This window comes from Heterocephalus glaber, unplaced genomic scaffold (assembly GCF_053883595.1).
Source record: "Heterocephalus glaber isolate CG9 unplaced genomic scaffold, H.glaber_assembly_v1.0 deba00001564, whole genome shotgun sequence".
Taxonomy (NCBI): Eukaryota; Metazoa; Chordata; class Mammalia; order Rodentia; family Bathyergidae; genus Heterocephalus; species Heterocephalus glaber.
Window position 1 is genome coordinate 910851 of NW_028258351.1, and position 19594 is coordinate 930444.

The 19594-nt window shown below is 38.4% G+C and overlaps 1 protein-coding gene across 13 annotated transcripts in view; it reads right to left on the reverse strand.

Moving 5' to 3' along the window:
* Positions 1-19594, reverse strand: part of Trim37 (tripartite motif containing 37) — a 141859-nt gene that overhangs the window by 3775 nt on the left and 118490 nt on the right. For 7 of the 13 annotated variants that reach the window (XR_002391097.2, XM_087191431.1, XM_013067664.3 and 4 more), the window contains 2 exons: positions 11911-12021; positions 9067-10307 (listed from right to left, as the gene is read on the reverse strand). Coding sequence is in view for 8 of the 13 variants with exons in the window: in XM_087191431.1 (XP_087047557.1) it covers positions 10225-10307; positions 11911-12021 (194 nt within the window). In the remaining 5 variants the exon portion in view is untranslated. Of the gene's footprint in view, positions 1-1308; positions 3975-9066; positions 10308-11910; positions 12022-19594 lie in introns of those variants that run through there. The other 6 variants (XR_015443147.1, XR_015443146.1, XR_015443144.1 and 3 more) reach the window with 2 other exon arrangements.

The window sequence follows — 19594 nt, forward strand, 5'->3', positions numbered from 1 at the left end:
GTTTGAAAAGGAAAGAGGTGAGTTGTGGTTGGAAGTCTTTCTAGAAGAATGCTGTCTAGAGTAAAGGGAGATAGAAAAGAGGAAGTGGGACAGAGTGAAGCCCGTTAGCAAGATGCCTGCATATAAAGGAATGGGAGGTAAACTAGTTAAATACACTGCATTGTTATCTATTCTCACCATTCAGTTTTTTACTTCACACAACTACAATCATTTTAAATTCCAAATTCCCTAAATTCAGTCTTTAATATGACTTTATGCACAGAAAAGAACTTTTGGTAAGTGTTGTTTACCTTTGAAAAAAAATACTTAAGATTTAGTATTTAGTTCAAAATTTAGTATTTACTTTCTGCTCGCTCACAATTTTTTTTTTTTTTGGTACCAGGGATCGAACTCAGGACCTTGCGCTTGCAAGGCAGGCAGTGGAACCTCTGAGCTAAAGCCCCAGCCCAGTATTTACTTTCTGAAGCAGTAGCATGTAAGAAGATTTAAGTGAACCATTAGGTATAATAAAATCATCTGAACATAAAAGAAATTTACTGATGTTACCAAATTATTGAAAATGACTGACTATCTTGGCCTCGGGAGCAGCTTAGTGGTACAACACTAGCCTGGCGTGTTGAGGCCCTGGGTTTGACTCCTAGCCAAAAAAAAAAAAAAGCCTGGGTAGATTTGGATAAGGTGTTATTTTTTGAAACAGGACCTCACTCTGAGGCCCTCACAGGCCTTGAACTCCAAATACTCCTGGCTTCAGCCTCCCGAAAGCTGGTCTTTATAGGTTTGTAATGATTATAAGATTGTCACCTGCTTTTTTTTTTCTTGCAGCTGGGCATCAAGTCCAGGGCTTTAAGCATGCTTGGCACATGCTGTACCATTGAGCCACCAGTTACCTTAACAGCAATCAGTAAAGAACACTTTCGTTGTGCTTTAGGAAATCTTTTTTTAGTTGGCCTTGGAATAAAGAGCTTTTCTTATTTATATCTCAAACAAATCAGATTCTTTTGAGACCTCAAACTGTTCAACAACAAAGTGCTCTTCCATGGGCCACTGGGTTTAGCACACTTCTTACCCTAAGCTGTAGAGTGCCACCCCAATAGTGGGACCTCCAGGTAAGATGTGCTGGGCCCTCACAAAGAGGTTCTGAGTTTTCTGATCCTGCTTTTGGACCAGGAAAACAAATACAAAAATCTGTCAGGAGTGACAAACATTTAGAGAAATCATTTTCCAAACAAGCAACTGGAGTTTGACCAAAGATGAAAGCCATAGAACAGCTAGGTGCGCAGTTAAGCCAAAGAGTCACTAGGGCCTCACCAGGTCGCATGGAGCTGACAGAGGTAAGCTTATGGAGCAGCCTTCCAGGTGCATGTCAGGGACACTACTGTGCTGTAGGACTTGGGTGAGGACACTGGCTTGGAGGAGCTCTGCTGAACAGGAATGGAAGGAGGACAGGGGTTTAGAAATAGAGCAGCCCACTCGATTCATGTCCCAATCTGATGTTACCATTTGCCATTTAGCCTCACTGGGCAGAGTTTTAAAACTTCTACAAATCTAGACTATGAAGCATGCATTTATTGGTTGATGTGGGAAGTAGAGAGAGAATGAAAAGTTTTAAAATATTGCCATGTAAAGACTAGAATAAATATGCAAAGAAACAATAGCTCCTGGAGTTTTCTGTTTTCCAAATTTTTTATACTCACTCATAATTTAAAAGTAAGAGTGAACTTAGAAATTTTTAGTTTACTTTCTGAATTATGGCTTTAAAATAATCCTGTCTCTGAATCAGTAAAGTGTATACTTAACACCTTAACCACTCACCAGTTCAATTAGTTAAATACAGGATGACCAAAAATTGCAATTTTTTCATTGACTTTTTAAAGATAACAGGAAATACAAAAATGACAATTTAATCAAGTTTATTCAATACAAGGATCAACTGGTTGAAATGATACCTGCCCAAGTGACTCTCAGGGTAAACTGTTAAGTGGTTAAAAAACCAAAAAGAAAAAACCAGTACTCTCTGCTCCGTGAGACACAGAGCTAGAAGAAACACTGCTGCCGCTCTTAGAATGAAAGTGAGCCAGATTAAATACAAGTTAGGACTTTTGGAACCCACTGGAAAGCCAAGGTTGAAGAGTGACTGGCTGGCCTAACTGAAGGTGAGTGTCAGGCTTCTACGGGGGAGAGGTCACTAGTACTAGTTTACCTAAAGTGATCATTAGTGAAGATGTGAAAGTATGGGCTGGAAGTACAACATGGGGTGGGGGGGCGGTACAGAAACTGCTGGGAGTCCACACCCGCCTGCAGGTTTTTCTACACAGTCGCAACCAGGTATTGACAGAAAACAATGCAAAGAGCCCTAAGAAGTGTCAGCTGTGATGTAGACACAGGAGAAGTATCCAGCATCCTTGGAGAAAGGCACAGAAAACTCACCAGAACCTTCCTCTAACCTGGTCTATGGAATAGAAATTATTCCACTGGGGAGCAGAGAGGGAGTGGAAGGCCAGAAATATTGCTCCTCTCAAGGCACTGGTGAGATGTCACTGCAGCCAAGGAAGGCAACAGGGAAGAAGAATCCTACCCCTGGGGAAGGAGCAGGAATGTCACAGGGCCTGCAACTATCTGGGAAAGGGCAAGTGAACTAACCCTCCCTCCCCACTCCAGCATCTAAAACTACGAACACCAGTGGAATGCCAGTCCCAGCCATATTTTGAACAGCAGCAGAACACTTCGGGGAGAAGGGCAAGAGAGCAACAAAAGAAAAGAGACGGCGCAAGGTATAGCTCAGAGGTAGAGGGTTTGCCTAACATGATGGTAGGGTGGGAAAGGATCCTGTCCAAGACACAGGATGAGGAGCTTGGGACAGGCACTGCTCCGTCAACCTAACCACTATCAGCAATACACAAATGTTTTGCTATAGGAACCTGAAACCACTAAGGTTAATCATAGCTACACCAAGTCTTAAGCTTAACTCCTCACTAGATTAATTCTATCTCTGCAATGAAGGTCTAAGCAGAAAAAAATGCATGCTTATTGTCAGGTGTATCTATACACCAAAGTATCTACTGTTCTACATAAGATGTTATTACTTTTAGCAAAACATAATAGAGGCGTATGAAAAGGCAAAAACCAAAACAACTCACACACTGTGAAGAGATGAAGCAATCACCAGGACCAGACTCAGTTAAAACAGATTTCTGGAACTACTTTTTTTTTTTTTTGGAGACAGGGACTTCCTGTGTATCCCTGGCTGACCTCAAACCTGCAATTCTCATACCTAGGCTTCCTAAATGCTGGGATCACAGTTATGCATTACCAGGCCTAGCTAAAATTTCCAATTGAGTTTCTTTTTTTTTTTTTTCATCAATCCTGGGGGTGGAACCTTCAGGCGCACTGAGCAAGTGCTCTACCACGAAATGGCCCTAATTAGCCAGGTATGGTAGCAAATGCCTATAATCCCAGCACTGCAAAACAAAACAAAACTTCCCTTGCCCCCTCCCCCAACTCTAACACACAACAGTAAAAAAAGACAAAAATAAACCCAAAAAAGAACAAGCATGCAAGAGTTGTGAGAATATCAGTGCAATGTATGCATAATTAGAATCCTAGAAGGAAAAGAGAAAGATGATGATGGGTAGAAGAAATAATGGCTGAGAGCTTTCCCAAATTAATGACACACACAAAACCATAGATCCAAGAAGCTCAGAGAACAGCAAGTAGAATAAACACTAAAAACACTACAGCTAAGAAAAAGAAACTTACTCCCGGACGGTTATACTAGTAAATCTTAAGGATATATAATCTATATATATTTATATATCTTAAGGATACATAAATCCAAAGGCTATATACCAATTTACATTATTTTCCAGAAGAGATGTATGAGGTCAGCATTACTCTATAGATATCAAATCAAGCTGGGGATTTAGCTCAGTGGTTCTGCTGCCTGCCTCAAAAGCGCAAGGTCCTGAGTTCGATCCCTGGTACAAAAAAAAAAAGAAGCATATCAAATCAAATGGAGAGAATAAGATTCCAGACCAATATCCCTTATAAATATAGATATAAAAATTCTTAGCAAAATATTAGCAAAACAAATACCAAAACATGCCTGTTAGAATGGCTATGTAACCAGTGACAATTCCCAGTGTTCATGGAATGCAACCACAGTCTGGTATGTTGCCAGTGGGAGTGCAAAATGGTAGTAATACTTGTGGAAGTTTATCAGCTTCTTTAGAATTAAGGAGATACTTTAAAATGATGTAGTGCCCTGAGATCTTGTACCAACTACCTGGAGTTAGACCAAACTTCCCAGGTTCAGGGCAGTCTCCCATAAGTCTATCCTCACTTCAGATACCAGCTTCAAGTTCAGAGGTCCCCAAGCCACTGCCACTTTTGGCCAGCTGGATGCAAGTTTAGGGGGTCCCACCATTCCACTCAAGTTTGGTAACCCACTACAACAATGCACAGCACCCAGGAAAGCACTTTACTTATAATTACAATTTTATTATAACAAAACGATACAAACATGAACCAGCCAAGAAGAGTGGCATACAGGGTGAGATCTGTAAGGGTTCCAAATGTGAACATACCTTATCCTCAATAAGTGACCTTAATACACACATACAATGATATAATGCTGCCAACCAACAACCTCCCGCAGTCTTCAATATCCAAAGTTTTTACTGAAATTTCAATATACAAGCATGGCTGATTAACTGGCAATCAGGCTGGTATCTTACTCTAATCACATAGTCGGCCTTTCTGGTGTGAAGCCCACATTCTGAGTCATCTTGTTAGCATAAACTAGGTCCACTATAAATAACTCCTTATCACTTGAGGAATTCCAATTAGAAGATATTTCTGAAGTACTGAGGCAAGAGGCCAGTCAGTCTTGTATCACACATGGCAATCCCACCCTTAGGCATTTAATACCGTGCAGAGTAAACTTATGCTTACATAAGAATCTGTACACAAATTTTTATAAGGTTCATAAAACATCCTACCTTGGTATCAACCCATATGTCCTGCAATGGATAAATGAATAAACAGTGGCATAACTATATACTACTACTCAGCAATCAAAAAAAGGAATTAAGTACTGATTCACACAAGATGGATGAAATTGAACTGCATATATATAAAATTTTGGTACTGGGGATTGAACTCAGGACCTTGTGCTTGCAAGGGAGGCGGCAGAACCACTGAGCTAAACCCCCAGCCCTTGAAAGGCTATATATTTTTTTAAAGGGAAACTAAAAGGAAAGACAATAAATCAGTGGTGCCCAGGAATCTGGTGGCAGTCATGGTAGTCGGGGGTGGGGGTGGCAACTGTGTACAAAGGGCTAAGACAAAGGAATTTTTAGGATGCCCAAAATGCTCTATGTAATACTGTGATGGGAGATACAAAACATTTGTCAAAACCCACAGAACCATATACCAGAAAGATAGAATTTTAATGTATGTAAATTAAAAAATCAACAAGGATGTGTGTGGGAGGACAGAACGCAGACTATAATGATGAATCTAACTATTACAAATGAATCACATAATCACAATGGAGAGGACAGGAAAGGAATGTAGTCTTCAATCTAGAACCTAAATAAATTTTTAAAAACTATTCTGACATTATACTGAAAGGCTACTGAGAAAAATAGCTCTACTAGCTGGGTGCAATGGTGCATGCCTGAGGCCCAGCTACTTGAGAGGTTGAGGCAAGAAGATCACTTGGGCCTGGGAATTTAAGCCCAGCCTGGGAAACATTTGAAAACCCCATCCAAAAACAAAAACAAAAAAACCAAACAAACAAAAACCAACTGCAGTAAGCAATCTGTAACCTATGTGATAACTTTTTTGCACAGGAGTACAGGTCAACAGTTCTGAAAGTACTTTTTTTTTTTTTTCAACTAGGGTTGAACAAGTAAGTAAATACACTATAGCTAAGCAAAGCCAGGCTTGTCCCTGTTGAAAATTACAAATAAGAGGGAGGGCGAGAATGAGTCCTGTGGAACTGTACTGGTGTTGCAGGTGTCAATACAGAATCACAGCTTTTCTTTAAAAACAGTTTTATATACATACCAACAGACAGAAATACATACAAATGTGTATATTTGCATGAAAAAGCATGCATTTCATCTACCCACTGAGATGGACTAGAAGTGGTGATGCTCTAGTAACAATCAGCACATTGGCACTTGGGTCTTTGTTCCCAATACCATTCTCCAATAAAAGGAACCATGCATGGCTCCTCAAGAAGTAGTCGATCCCATGCCCAGGGTAGGGAAAACTCAAGGTGAGCTTGCAGCATCCCCTGGTATCAAGAAGGAAGGGAGACAAGGAGGGAGGAAAGGAAAAGCTTAAAACACAAAACAAAACAAAGCAAAATAAAAAAAACAAAAACCAAGGAAGGGACCCATCAAAAGGACTTAAGAGACCAATCTGAAAAGACCTTCTAATGGCCAAAACTAGAACTGAGCCACAAAATGATAGCACTGGATCATAATTCAAAGAATAAAGTATCCAATATTAGCCCATACTAATATAAATAGTTGAGTAAAAAATAAATGAGATTAAGGGTGTATGACAACTAAATGTGTTTAGCACAGTTCTTGATGTGGATAATGGAAGCCGCACCCTGGGTGTTGGTGGCACCAACAAATAGGCTTACAGTTTGGATGGAATATAAAGGGAGACAGGGAAGGCAAGGTGCTGCTACTTGTTGTTTTGTTGCCTCCTGCATGCTTTGGCATGGACTCTTTTCTCCTCTGTGATGCCCCTCTCTCATGCCACCCTGCGTTGGAGCCAGCTGACTATGAATTGAAACTTCTACAAACTGTGAGCCAAATAAACCTTTTCTCCTTTAAAATAAATAAATAAATAAATAAATAAATAAATGAGAGACAACTTTTCCTTACAGAATTCTAATAAAAGTATAGAAGCAATTAGGGAACTAGAAAACTACCATTAAAGGAGGGAGGTGAGGGGAAGGGGATGAAAGAAAAATTAAGATGTGTTAACATGTATCAACTCCTCAGGATGAGTGTAATAATGTACTGCAAACAGTTACTAATAAAAATTTTTAAGAGGGTACTATAAAACAAAAAAAAGAAAAGTACTATTAGAATATTGCTGTAGTAATCACTATAGGCACAATCCACTAATGGGTGCAAAAATTAGTGGGTAAGAGTTGAGTAGAAACAAAGTATCTGCAGTGTCTCAAAGTATCTGTTCCAAATACTGTATTTAGTAATTACAAAAAGAAAAATAGAGAATCCTGACAGACACGACCTCAACCAAGTAATCAAGGTTAACATCACCAATAATGTCAACATCATCTGCGCCCCCCGCAAACTATGCCCTGAGAAGGGCACATTGCCTCCACCGTAGCCTTCCCAATGAACCACCTCAAATAAGTATGAGCAAGGATCTGACAAACCCAAACAGAAGAGCATTCTATAAAATAAATGGTCCTTTAAAAAAATATCAGAGTCGGGCCGGTGATTTAGCTCAGTGGCACCATGCCTGCCTGGCAAGTACAAGGTTCTGAGTTTGATCCCTGGTATCAAAAATAAATAAACAAAGAAAAAAATCAGTCATGAAAGCAAGGAGAAACTGAGGAACTATCTTGATTGGAGCATACTAAGAAAGACGTAATGAAATGTAATGTACCTAGAGTCCTGGAATGGGAAAAGCCATTAGTGAAACAATTGGTAAAACCTGGGCGAATTCTGTGATTAAGTTGTTCATTTTGCTCATTGATCTATGGTTATGTAAGATTTTTTTTTCCTTTGGTACCGGGGATTGAACCTGGGTCTTTGTGCTTGTACAGCAGGCAGTGAAACCACGGAGCTAAATCTCCAGGCCTATGTAAGATATTTTAAAAAGGAGAAGCTGGGGAAAGAATGTAATGAAACGCACAATTTTTCAAACTCCTGATAATCTAAAATTATCTCAAATAAAAATTTTAAAAATAGGACATTCTTTAAGTCACCCCCCACCCAGTACCGGGTATCAAACACAGGACCTCATGCTTTCGAGGCAGGGGCAGTGCCACTGAGCTAAATCCCCGGCGCCCTTTAGGTTTTTAATTACTAGATATCAGAATGCTGAGTTTGGTTCCCATGTGGTGTGCTGTGAAAGCACTACACCAACAATCCATCCCATCCCTGTTTTTTTGTTGTTTCTTATTTTGGTACTGGGAATCAAACTCGGGACCTTGCGCTTTCGAGGCAGGCGGCAGAACCACTGAGCTAAATCCCCAGCCCGCCCTGTTTTGAAACTTAAGAGAACCAGATGACCACCCTGAAGCTCAGGTTCATCTGCCAAAGGGGGATGATACACATCTTCTCCATTTAAAATGTTACTGAAAGATTCAATGACCCAAGTGGTAAATTGTCCAGGAATGATATGCTCATGCCCAATACAAACATTACCACTACTCTTTAGGCCTGGAACTCCTGGCATGGAAATTCCTGGCATGGAAACTTCCAGCATGAAAACCACCAACATCAACAAACTATAGGCCGGGCAAGCAGAGTACAGCAATTCTTCTCCCTGGCCTCTTCCCTCTCTCATTTCTTCCTGAAATCTAGCACAGCCAAGGCAAGCATGCCACCTCAAGGAATAGGGACAGTGCCAGAATACTTGCCACCTCTAAAAGAAATGGGTACACTGCCAGTACCGTGCAATAAGCCTATCTATAGTCCCAGTTGCTCAGGAGATTGAGGCAGGGGGAATCACTGGAACCCAGGAGTTTAAGGCCAGCCTTAACAACTTAGACCCTGACCTCAAAAAAAAGATCTGGGTACAGACTTCATATATAGCTTGGCTAAGAACTAGGGGAAGAATTGTATTTTCCAAAGACTCCACTAATACAACTTAACAAGTCTCAACTAAAAGTTATCATCTATGAAGAAATCTTTTGGTCTTTGAGGGTTATTATCATTATAATGACTAGAAGCTGCCCATCATCCCTCTTCACAGAATGACCTTGTCTATATTGCTAAAGAGGCACAGGTAATAGAATACAAAAAAAGAGGTTTCTAGTCCCAGTTTTTAATAAACTTCAGAGGCACATTTGCTCAACTTATTTTTATTAACAAAAAGTGCAAACTATAGACTACGCATCATGGCATTCAAGCAAGACATGAGACAAAAAAATGAACAATACTGAGTAAAATATAAGCTGATACAATGTCTCTCACATGTACATATAGTTATTCATGCTTTTTCAACAGTCTCTTGGTCAACTTTCAGTGTAATTTTCACAAATATATAGCAGCTCAAACAAATGCAGGAGCACAATGGTAAAGTTTGGCAATTTTGGGGTGGAGATTACTTAAAGTATGAAAGAAAACCTTATGCATCACAGTTTCACTCTGAAGTAAGCCACTGTGCAATATATTAGTCTTTATTGACACTGAAATCAATACCCAACTAATAAGGAAGAAAAGACAGTTTAAAAATATTGTTGCACTACAGTTGTATTTTAAGAGGCAGGAAAAAAAAATTTTTAAATTTAAATAATCTTACATGTGTTCACATGACCAGAATCATAATCCACGTTAACTTAATTCATTTTAAATTACATTTGCCAAAAGATTATGTGCCATTAAACAGTGTGCCTGCACTTGAACAAGAGAGAAAAGGTAAATAAATAAATTTTACTCTGTCAACATACTCCAAAAAGGAGATTTAGTTTAGTGTTACTTTGGTTATTCATGTAAAGTTTCTATATGAAAGAATCAATAACTAGTTTTTCTGTTCACTAATCAATAGGCCCTACATGAAACTATAAACTGATTAAAATCCAGAATACCTCAGTAGTTATTTAAACACAACTGAGTGTCTAGCCAAAGACAAAAGAGCACTGGCAAGAGCAAGTTACTGCATGCATGCACTGCCTCTTGGTACCCTTTCTGGCAGTTAGCTGGCCTTCTGCTACAGAAGACAAACTGCCTTCTGTGAATGTACTAATTTGCTAAATTAAGAGCCACACTACTATTTTATTATATTAGAAAGAACACTTCCCACACTGTTAATTTTTTTCCCACATACTACTGTCTTCTACTAGAATTGTGCTACTTTGTAACAGTTTCTCAATTACTATTACAGATACAGATGATGACAAAATGAGAATAAATTTGATTATCTAATCAATGACAAATTTGAGCACCAACTACAACAAATTTCAGGGTCAAGGTAGCTTGTAAGTCAGTTCTCTTGATCTGGCAATTACCTTCCACTGTTTTCATCAGTACTGAAGTGGAGATTTTCAGGGCCTACTTGCTCACCATCAGGAAAACTGGAATGAGAATCTAAGAAAAGAATAAAAGATAAAAATTTTTAAAATCACAAGCAGATACTGGGCCAGGGATGTAGCTCAGCAGTTCCATCGCTTGCCTTGCAAGCGCAAGGACCCGAGTTCAATCCCTGGTACAAAAAAAAAAAAAAAAAATCACAAGCAGATACCACAACAAGGCGGTATCTTCCTCAAGTCTTTAAACGATCTTACCAAATGTTATTCAAATGATAAAGGTATGCAGGGTTGTTATTTGAGTCATATGTATGGAAACACAAAGGGAAAATGAAGGAGAAAAACCAAAATGTGTAATAGACACCCACAAATAGAAGCTGAAAGGCACTGCCTGACTTTTGCCTTCCTGAAGACACTGAAGGAGCAGCTGAAGAAAGGAACAAGAAAGGATGATAAACACTCTCAAGACTCACACTGTGAACACAAGATGTATTTCAAAGCCAATTAAAGTACACATGCAAATATCATGGGCAAAACCCCACCAGCACTTAAAATAACTTACCCCAAATCTGGATGCTTCCTTTAGAAGCAGAGGAAATTACTAAAAGTGCCTTAATACTTACAAATCATCAAATGGCTTGGTATGTATTGAAAAAGGTATTAGGACATTAGTGAAATATGTAAAATAAAAAGCTAAAATTATAACCCAGACAATGTTGTCATTCCAGGAAATCTGGCAAAGGAACGCTCAGATTGGTTATTTAGGCTCCTAAGTGACATTGAATATCTCTAATTTCATATTCTTTTATTGTTTATTTCTATTGTTTATTATTATTTTAGAAAAATGCTTCATAGTGGAATGGTTATGGTATATCCACGACAGAATACTAGGTTGCCATAAAAAATAAAATTTCAAATGACAAACATATTTAAATGAAAACTAAAGCTGAATATAAAATTATAAATACTACCCCATTTCAGTAAAAGGAATCCAAATAAACACAGAACAAAATAAAAAACAGATTTCTCTTGCTGAGTTTTTTAACCTAAGAATTTTCTAGGGGGAAAAAGAATAAAAATTGATGATTCCCCCACCACAAAAATTTGATGATTCCAGACTGGGGTCAGTGGTAGAGTGTTTGCCTATTAGCACCCAGTAAAATAAGAATAAAAAATAATCAACATGCATTTCTAAGAAATCAAGGTTATTTTAAAATTATCTTATAGTAAGCTAGAAAAATATCTGAAAAAAGGAAAATAAATCAAATAGCTGAAACCTTGTTGGCAAACATTTTCTATAAAGGGCCAGAGAGTAAATATTTAGCACTACAGGCCACAAATGGTGACTGCTAAAAAAAAATCTTGGTTTCTTACAACTCTTTATAATTTAAAGCCATTCTCAGGTCACTGGCTACAAGAGCAGGCTGTGGAAGTGGCACTCGTTAGGTGTCCAACCAAGTCAAATACTACCTACTAATTTTCTTCAGTACTCACCATGTAGTTTATCAAAGAATTTTGTCTCACAAATGACAAAAAAAAAAAAAGGAAGAAGCAAAAGAAGCAAAAGTAGCAGAGCAGAAGTAGAAGCAGCAGCAGCAGCAGAAGAAAAAGAAGCAGCAGGGTTGGTTTTGTTAATCTGTGTAAAATGACATCATATGCTGTACCTTCATCTGGGGGCTGTGCCATGAAAGAGTCGTTAAATCCAATCATGGTGGTGTGCTCTTCCTGCTCCTCATTCTCAGTGTCACATTCAATGTCACTGTCACTACTCATTCCTAGAAGAAGAGGAACAACATGTTTCTGATAAGAAGCCACCATAAGTAAAAGGAAAAGAATAACTTATTTACTATCCTGAGGTTCCTGCTAAATTTTACACTGAATGCTAACAATTCAACAAACTAAACAAAACAAAGAAAAAAAGCAATATAAATCTCACTTTAGTTTAGAGCAGTGGCTTCATTTTCATTTTCAAAGTTTAAAATTGAGTACTACAATTACTTTTTGGGCAGGGGCTGTTTTGAGGCAGCGTCTCACTATGTAGTTCAGGCTGATCCTGAACTCACTATGCAGCCCAGACTGGCTTCAAACTCACAGCGATCCTCTTGCCTCAGCCTCCCCAGTGCTGGGATTACAGGCATGCGTCACCACACTCAGTTGAGTACCACTGTTCTTTAAAGTTGTGATTTGAAACTAGTATTTATTTCTCACTTTTTTTTCTAGTCATAAGACAAAATACTCTTTTAATCCTGATTCTCTATAAAGTCTGCAGCCTAAAACATAAAACACACACACACACACACACACACATATGTAAAACTCTACCAATGTAGTGATGTTAGTTTTAATCCTATTTGGGCCTTAAAGTTTTGTTTTTGCAAGTGCATCAGTTGGTTTTTTGGGGTATTTTTAATGCATGTATTTTTAATTCACACATAGTAACTGTGCATATTTATAGGTGTAGTATAACTTTTTTTTTTTGGTACTGGGAATCAAACTCAGGACCTTGCACTTGTGAAGCAGGCGCCGGAAGGTATAGTATAACACTTTAGTACATGTATATAATGTGTAATGATCAGACTGGGGTAGCTGGCTTATCTATTACCTTAGACATATGTCTCTGTGCTGAGACCATTCAAAATCCTCTCTACTAGCTATTTTGAAATATCCAATTAGTTGTTACAAACCATGGTTATCCTTGTGTGCTAAAGAACATGAGAAGTTATTTCTCTTACCCAACAGCACAGGTATCCACTAATGATCCTTGCACTGTCCCTCCCTCTCGCCAACATTCTTCCTAGGCTTTTGTAACCACTATTCTCATCTCTACTTTGAGATCAACTTTTGAGCTTCTACAGGAAATGGGAACATATAGTATTTGTCTTTCAGTATTTATTTTAATATAAAGCATCCAGTGCAAATGATTCTACTTCACTCATTTTTATGGCTGAGTAATATTCCACTATGTATATGTGCCACATTTCATTTATGCACTCATTCATTAAAACACTTAGGTTGATTCCATAATCTGGCTTATGTGGACAGTTCTGTAGTAAACATGAAAATTGTAAACATCCTCCTAACATAGAGATTTCAATTCCTTTGGATAAATGCTCGGCATCAGTTGATTTTTGAACAGAAAAATTCTATAGAAAGTATTTCTGCATTACCAAGACAGTGACCCAGGATACCTGAAAATCTTTCTGCTACCATCCTTATAAACAGCTAAAGTATAGGTATAAAATATTATCTTACCAAACAGTATATTTAAAACAGGAGGACTTGAGCATTACACATCTCTATTCCCAACACTCTGGGAGGCGAAGGCAAGAGGATCACCTGAGGCTAGGTTGAGCAATTTAGTGACTTAGCAAGACTATGTCTCAAAATTACATATGGGTAGGTTGGGGGTGCTATGGGTGCTAGGGGGTGCTAGGGATGTAACTTGGTGCAAAGGCCCTGGTTTCAATCCCCAGTATGGGGAAAGAGGGTGGGTGGGATCCACAGGTGTCAGAAACAGGGAAGGATGAGGAACACCAGTGGTTCAGAGACCTTCTTGCAGAGCCTGATGTGAAGATTCTTAATACTCCCTTGAGGATGAGGGTGGGGAAGGGCAAGCTTTGGACCCTCCACAGGGAGTTTAAAATGGGGATAAAATTCTAGTCTCTGCATAGAGCTAATTTTCTGGTTTTGATGAGACAGTCTCAATATATTCCCCAGGCTGGCCTCACGCCATCTCCCTGCCTCAGCTTCCCAAGTAGCTGGGACTACAGGTATTTGCTACCAGCCCAGCAGTAAGAATAAACAACTGCCTTTAGGAAATGAAGAATATTGATGAAAAAGACAAATTCTTTGATAGACACAAACTACTGAAGCTCATTCAGGAAAACACAATAACTATTAAAGAAACAGAATTTGTGATTTAAAAAAATTCCAACAAAGAAAACTGTAGCCCTATGTGGCTTCATTGGTGAATTTGGACAGATGGACATTCCTATACTCTTCACCTTCAATGAAGAAAATATATACACACACACACCACAAAACTTTACTGCTTGAAAAGAGTAAAACTGATTTACAAAATTCAAAACCAGTTACTTCTGTGAAGTACCACCTCCACCGTGTGGCCTTTCATGGAACTGCTTCTGAAACAAAACCACATTGAATTCCTGAAATTCTAGGTACGTATTTCTTTTCTTTTTTTTTTTTGGGTACCGGGGATTGAACTCGGGTCCTTGCACTTGCAAGGCAAACGGCAGAACCACTGAGCTAAATCCCCACACCCTAAGTACATATTTGACTTCTCAGAATTAGTGTTTCTGAATTCCTAAAAGGTGTTAATCTTAGGACTCAAAAATAATGAACCAGAAATTTCAAAATCTAAATTCTTTTAAAAATATATTTATCCAAATTTTATTACATGAAAAACTAAATTTAACTGGTATTTACATGAACAATAGCCTACAGTAAATATTTCAAATGGTGAAAAGCTTTTATGAGTATAATTGGGTGGTTTATGATTAATGGAACATTTAGCACTCTTAGCAAGATTTATAGTATAGAATCACATGTCAAAAATGTCAATTTAGAGACTAATTTTGCTATGAAAACTCATTTCCTGAAACATCGTACAAAGGATTTTTATCAAGTATACTATGTATAAATTCACTAATATTTATTTAGCAGGAGACAGGGTCTGGAACACACATAAATGGCAACAGCTATAACCAGGTCTGATTAGTGAGCACTTCGTGCTTCCATCGACCTCTGATTCCAGATACCAGTTTACTTGCTAGAGCAAACTCCTTGAAACTAGTAATGTTCCTGTGTTAATTGTTAAAATTAATTCTAACAGAAAAATTTTTACGACTAAAAACATTTCTTGACTGACTTTTCTCAGGACTCAGGAAATACACATTTCTAAGAAATTCTAGGAGGGAATTTGCATATGAAAACATCATTTGATATTTTATTAAGTACTAAGATTTGGAAGTTTACTACCTTTGTGTATACATTGAGAAAGACAAATTGCTGGATGTCACTGGTAGTGATTATAAGACATTTGAGAGAAATTACAATGTGACAGAAACCTACAGTTCACAATAAATCTGAAATAGGATACACCTATATCAATTGCCTACTCTATTTCTGGAGCATCCATTGTACGCTCAGTGTAGCTAGTTTCTGAGTTAGAATTCCCTAACCCTGCTCCACTGCTGGTGGGAGTATAGACTGGTGCAACCACTGTGGAAATCAGTATGGAGATACCTCAAAGAACTAGGACTGGAAGTCCCATTTGACCCCACTATTCCACTGCTGGGGATCTTCCCCAAAGAATTAAAAGAATCATACCACAGTGATATATGTGCACCCATGTTCATAGCAGCGCAGTTTGTAACAGCTAAAACTTGGAAACAGCCCAAATGCCCATCAACTGGAGACTGGATAAAGAAAATGTGGTTTTTTTATAAAATGTAGTACTACACTCAGCCATAAAAAATGAGAAATTAGAGACATTTATAGGTAAGTGAATGCACATTGAGGCGATACTCTTAAGTGAAATAAATAGGACACACATGTGTAAATACCGAATAGTTTCTCTGGTGTGAGAAACTGAAAGTGTAAATAAGAACTAAATGTATAATAGGTAATGTGAAATAGGAAGAAAAGGGGCAAAGGGGAAGGAAGTGGGAGGGGTAGGGGAAAGGAAAGAAGGGAATGGGATTAATATGAGAAAATGGAAAAATAGGAACAAAATCTTTGCAAATAGGGAGGACTGGAGGGGTTGAAGGGAGGGCTGGGCAAGGGTGAAAAATAAGAACCAAGAGAGACTATGTAAAGGTGCAAATTTCCAATGATGAATGTCATTATATTGTATACCTAAAATGTACCAATGATTAGAATGAATAATCGATAATGTAAAATAGGAAGAAAAGGTCCAAAGGGGTAGGGGTAGTGGGAGGGGCAGTGGAAAGGAAAGAAGGGAAAGGAAAAATGATGAGAAATGGAAAAAATGGAAATAAAGTCTTTGTAAATAGGGAAGGGTGGAGGGCATGAAGGGAGGGCTAGGAATGGGGAAAAAATAAGAACCAAGACGCATTATGTAAAGGTACAATTCCCAATAAGAAATGTAATTGTGTTGTATACCTACAATGTACCAATAAAAGAATTTAATACAAAAAAAAAAAAAAAAGAATTTCCTTAATCAGATTCAGATGCTTGGAAAATATATTAACTACCTGGGGCTGCATACAATTTGTATTCTATCCCCTAATAATTTACCTGTCTTATTTGGTTCTAAAAGAACCTAAGTATTGCTCAGGTATCTTCCTTCCCATGGTCACATGGAATGCATTGGGGAGAGGGACCAAATGATTGCCCTTTGCCACTTAGCATTGTGAATGATTCAAGACATGTAAGAGGAAGTCAGAATGTTGTTGAGGCACCCTGAGAAGTTTTCCTGGTTGATAAATAGAGCTAAACAAAATGAAGTAACCCTTCCCCACTCCCAGGATGTTGTTCTGACTCCATACGAAGTTTGCAGCTGCAGCAATCATTCTGCCACCTTGAAGGGAGCTAAGCCAACTCACTGAGAATGGCAAAGCAAAAGATGGAAAAAGAAAAAAACTCTTGAGTTCTTGATGCCACTGAACAACTAAGTCTTCTAACCCTGAAACTGCTCTACCATAGTTAGTGTGGTAACTTCTTGCTATTAGAAGACGTCTTATTAATACAAGAGAGTTACATTTCATTATTCAGTTGATTGCTTGATTTTTTTTGGTAACTTTTGCTAAAAGTATCTTAACAGCCAGGTAGGTGGTATATGTCTGTAATCCCAGCTACTTGGAAGGCTTAGGGAAGAAGAATCACAAGTTTAAGGCCATCCTGGGCAATTTAACAAGACTGCCTCAAAATAAAAAATAAAGAAGAAAATGAAAATGGCTGGGGATGTAGTCTGGGTTCAATTCTCAGTACACTAAGGAGGAAAAAAGGGCAAAACTAAATAAATGTATACATGAGCAAATAAATAGTATCTTAATTATTCTAAAAGGAACCCACCACGGCAGGCCATCACATATTGTGTGACTCATTCCCATTGCTTTCTTTGGTGGCACTAGGGACTGAACCTAAGGAGCACTGAGTTATATCCCTTCTTTGAGACAGTGGCTCCATGAGTTGCCTAGACTGAGCTCAAATAGGCAATCGTCTTCCCTCAGCTTTGGGAGTTGCTGGATTTCAGGCAGGCATCACCATAACCTGGCTATCCACTCCTCTTAGCTAGGTTGCCAGCAAGGTGTTTAACAGATGTACCAATGGGTGTTCTGAGTGTCTCTGACTTAAACAAAAGAGATCTCTGCTACATTAGCAGGAAACTCAAAAGTCTCCAGTTTTACACAAATAAAGAAAGAAACTGCCAGTCAGGTATGGTGGTACATAATGCCAGCACTCGGGGAGGTTGAGGCAAGAGGACAGCAAGTTCTAGCCTATCCTGAGCAACTTACCAAGATCGTGTGTGTGTGTGTGTGTGTGTATCTATATCTATCTATCCATCTACCCACACGTTATATATATTACACATACCTATATACATACACAGAGTCCACCCAAAAAAGTGTATACACACCTCAGGAAAAAAAAAACAGTATGACATTTTTTCAACAGATGGTGTACCCTTGTATGGGGGACCCTAGAAGATGCTGTACATTGCAGAAAACAAACTACATTGCTGGCCCTTAGAGAAGAAACTGAAAATGCATATGCAGCAATCTTAATGACCAAGGTTACCCAAGCAGCAGTTCGCTGTACTAATAAATGTCCGAAGCTAATGGCCACCATTTTGAGCGCCTCTTGTAACTACAGAGGCCAAAGGTAACTTGTATTAATCTCATGATGTCTCAATAAATTTAATTTTAAAGTATTTATACAAGTTTTTCTTTTATATATAAATAAGACACGCTGGGGATGTAGCTCAGTGTGAAGGCCTGTTCAATCTTCAGTACCACCAAAAGCCTACCTAGAGTTCTACAGGTTATCCACTTTTGAGGTAGGGTCAGACTTTTCAGCAGCATGCTAATAAACAGAAGACTAATACAAGGTTGTCCCATATGGAACAGGTACAAATGAAAAGGCTTGTATATGACTTGTCATGTGTAAGAAAAAAAAGTTGCCTTTTACCAGTATTGAAGACCACTTTATTAGTTCCAAATTCTCAGCTAGTAACAAACACCACTTTATTTTAAAATTTCTTCAGACAGCCTTCTCTTCAAGAATGAGAAAAACCTACAGTGATCTGACAGAACATTTTCTCGATGTATTTGGCATAAGTAAAGAGCTGTGTTTTTTTCAAACATGGATATAAGACAAACCCACTCAACTGTCTACCAAAGGTTCTAGGTGTAAAAAATAAAGGTTTCCTGAGAACTAGCTCACATTGATAGAATAATACCCACAGCAGTGAGCAAGGCCTTGTTCTCTACAAACAAAGCAGATTTCAAGAGACACAGAACTACTTTTGTCTATTGCACTCCCTTGTTCCCAGCCTCATCAGTGATTTGCCATCTCATTGCCCATCCCAGGGCTCTAGTGGTAAACAAGCTGTTTACATATCAACAAATTACAAGGATATTCGTCTGTATAACTGTTGATTTGCAAGTTACAAGCAATCTTTCTTACTGAGATGCTGGTGTGTAACATCACCACAACACTCCCTATACAAAGCTAAAATGTGTTACTGAGGAAAGCTCTATATCCTACCTGCAATAATCACATGCTTTCAAAAATTTGAAAGAGGGGGGCTGGGTTTTAGCTCAGTGGTTTCGCCGCCTGCTGCGCAAGCGCAAGGACCTGTGTTCAATCCCCGGTACCAAATAAATAAATACATACATACATACATACATACATAAATAAAGTACCATATAGAGTTTTACTGAGAATGTAAAATAATACTGGTAAAAGTTTTTCAGCAGTTTGAGAAACACAGTGAGGACTCAGTAAATATTTTCTATTATTATTACATGCCTCTTCTTGAGCTCCCTATACACCTTAGTCCAGCACTCAATATATTATGAATAGCTTGTCTAACAACTAACCAAGCAGTTTTTAATTGCTTAATTGTTCTCCCTTGCCCAACCATACATATCTAGCACACCAGCAAACTCGCTCTCATTAGTAACTGTGGCTCACTCTGGCAAGTAATTCAGTTTCACCAATGGTTCTTGAATGGAGATGATTTCTGAGAACACTGTGAGATGCAGTAACTGGGGGTAAGTAATACTGAAACCTAGTGGTTAAAACTAAGACTGATGCTAAACAGTCTACAATGCAGAGGAATAACTTCCTTATGATAAATTA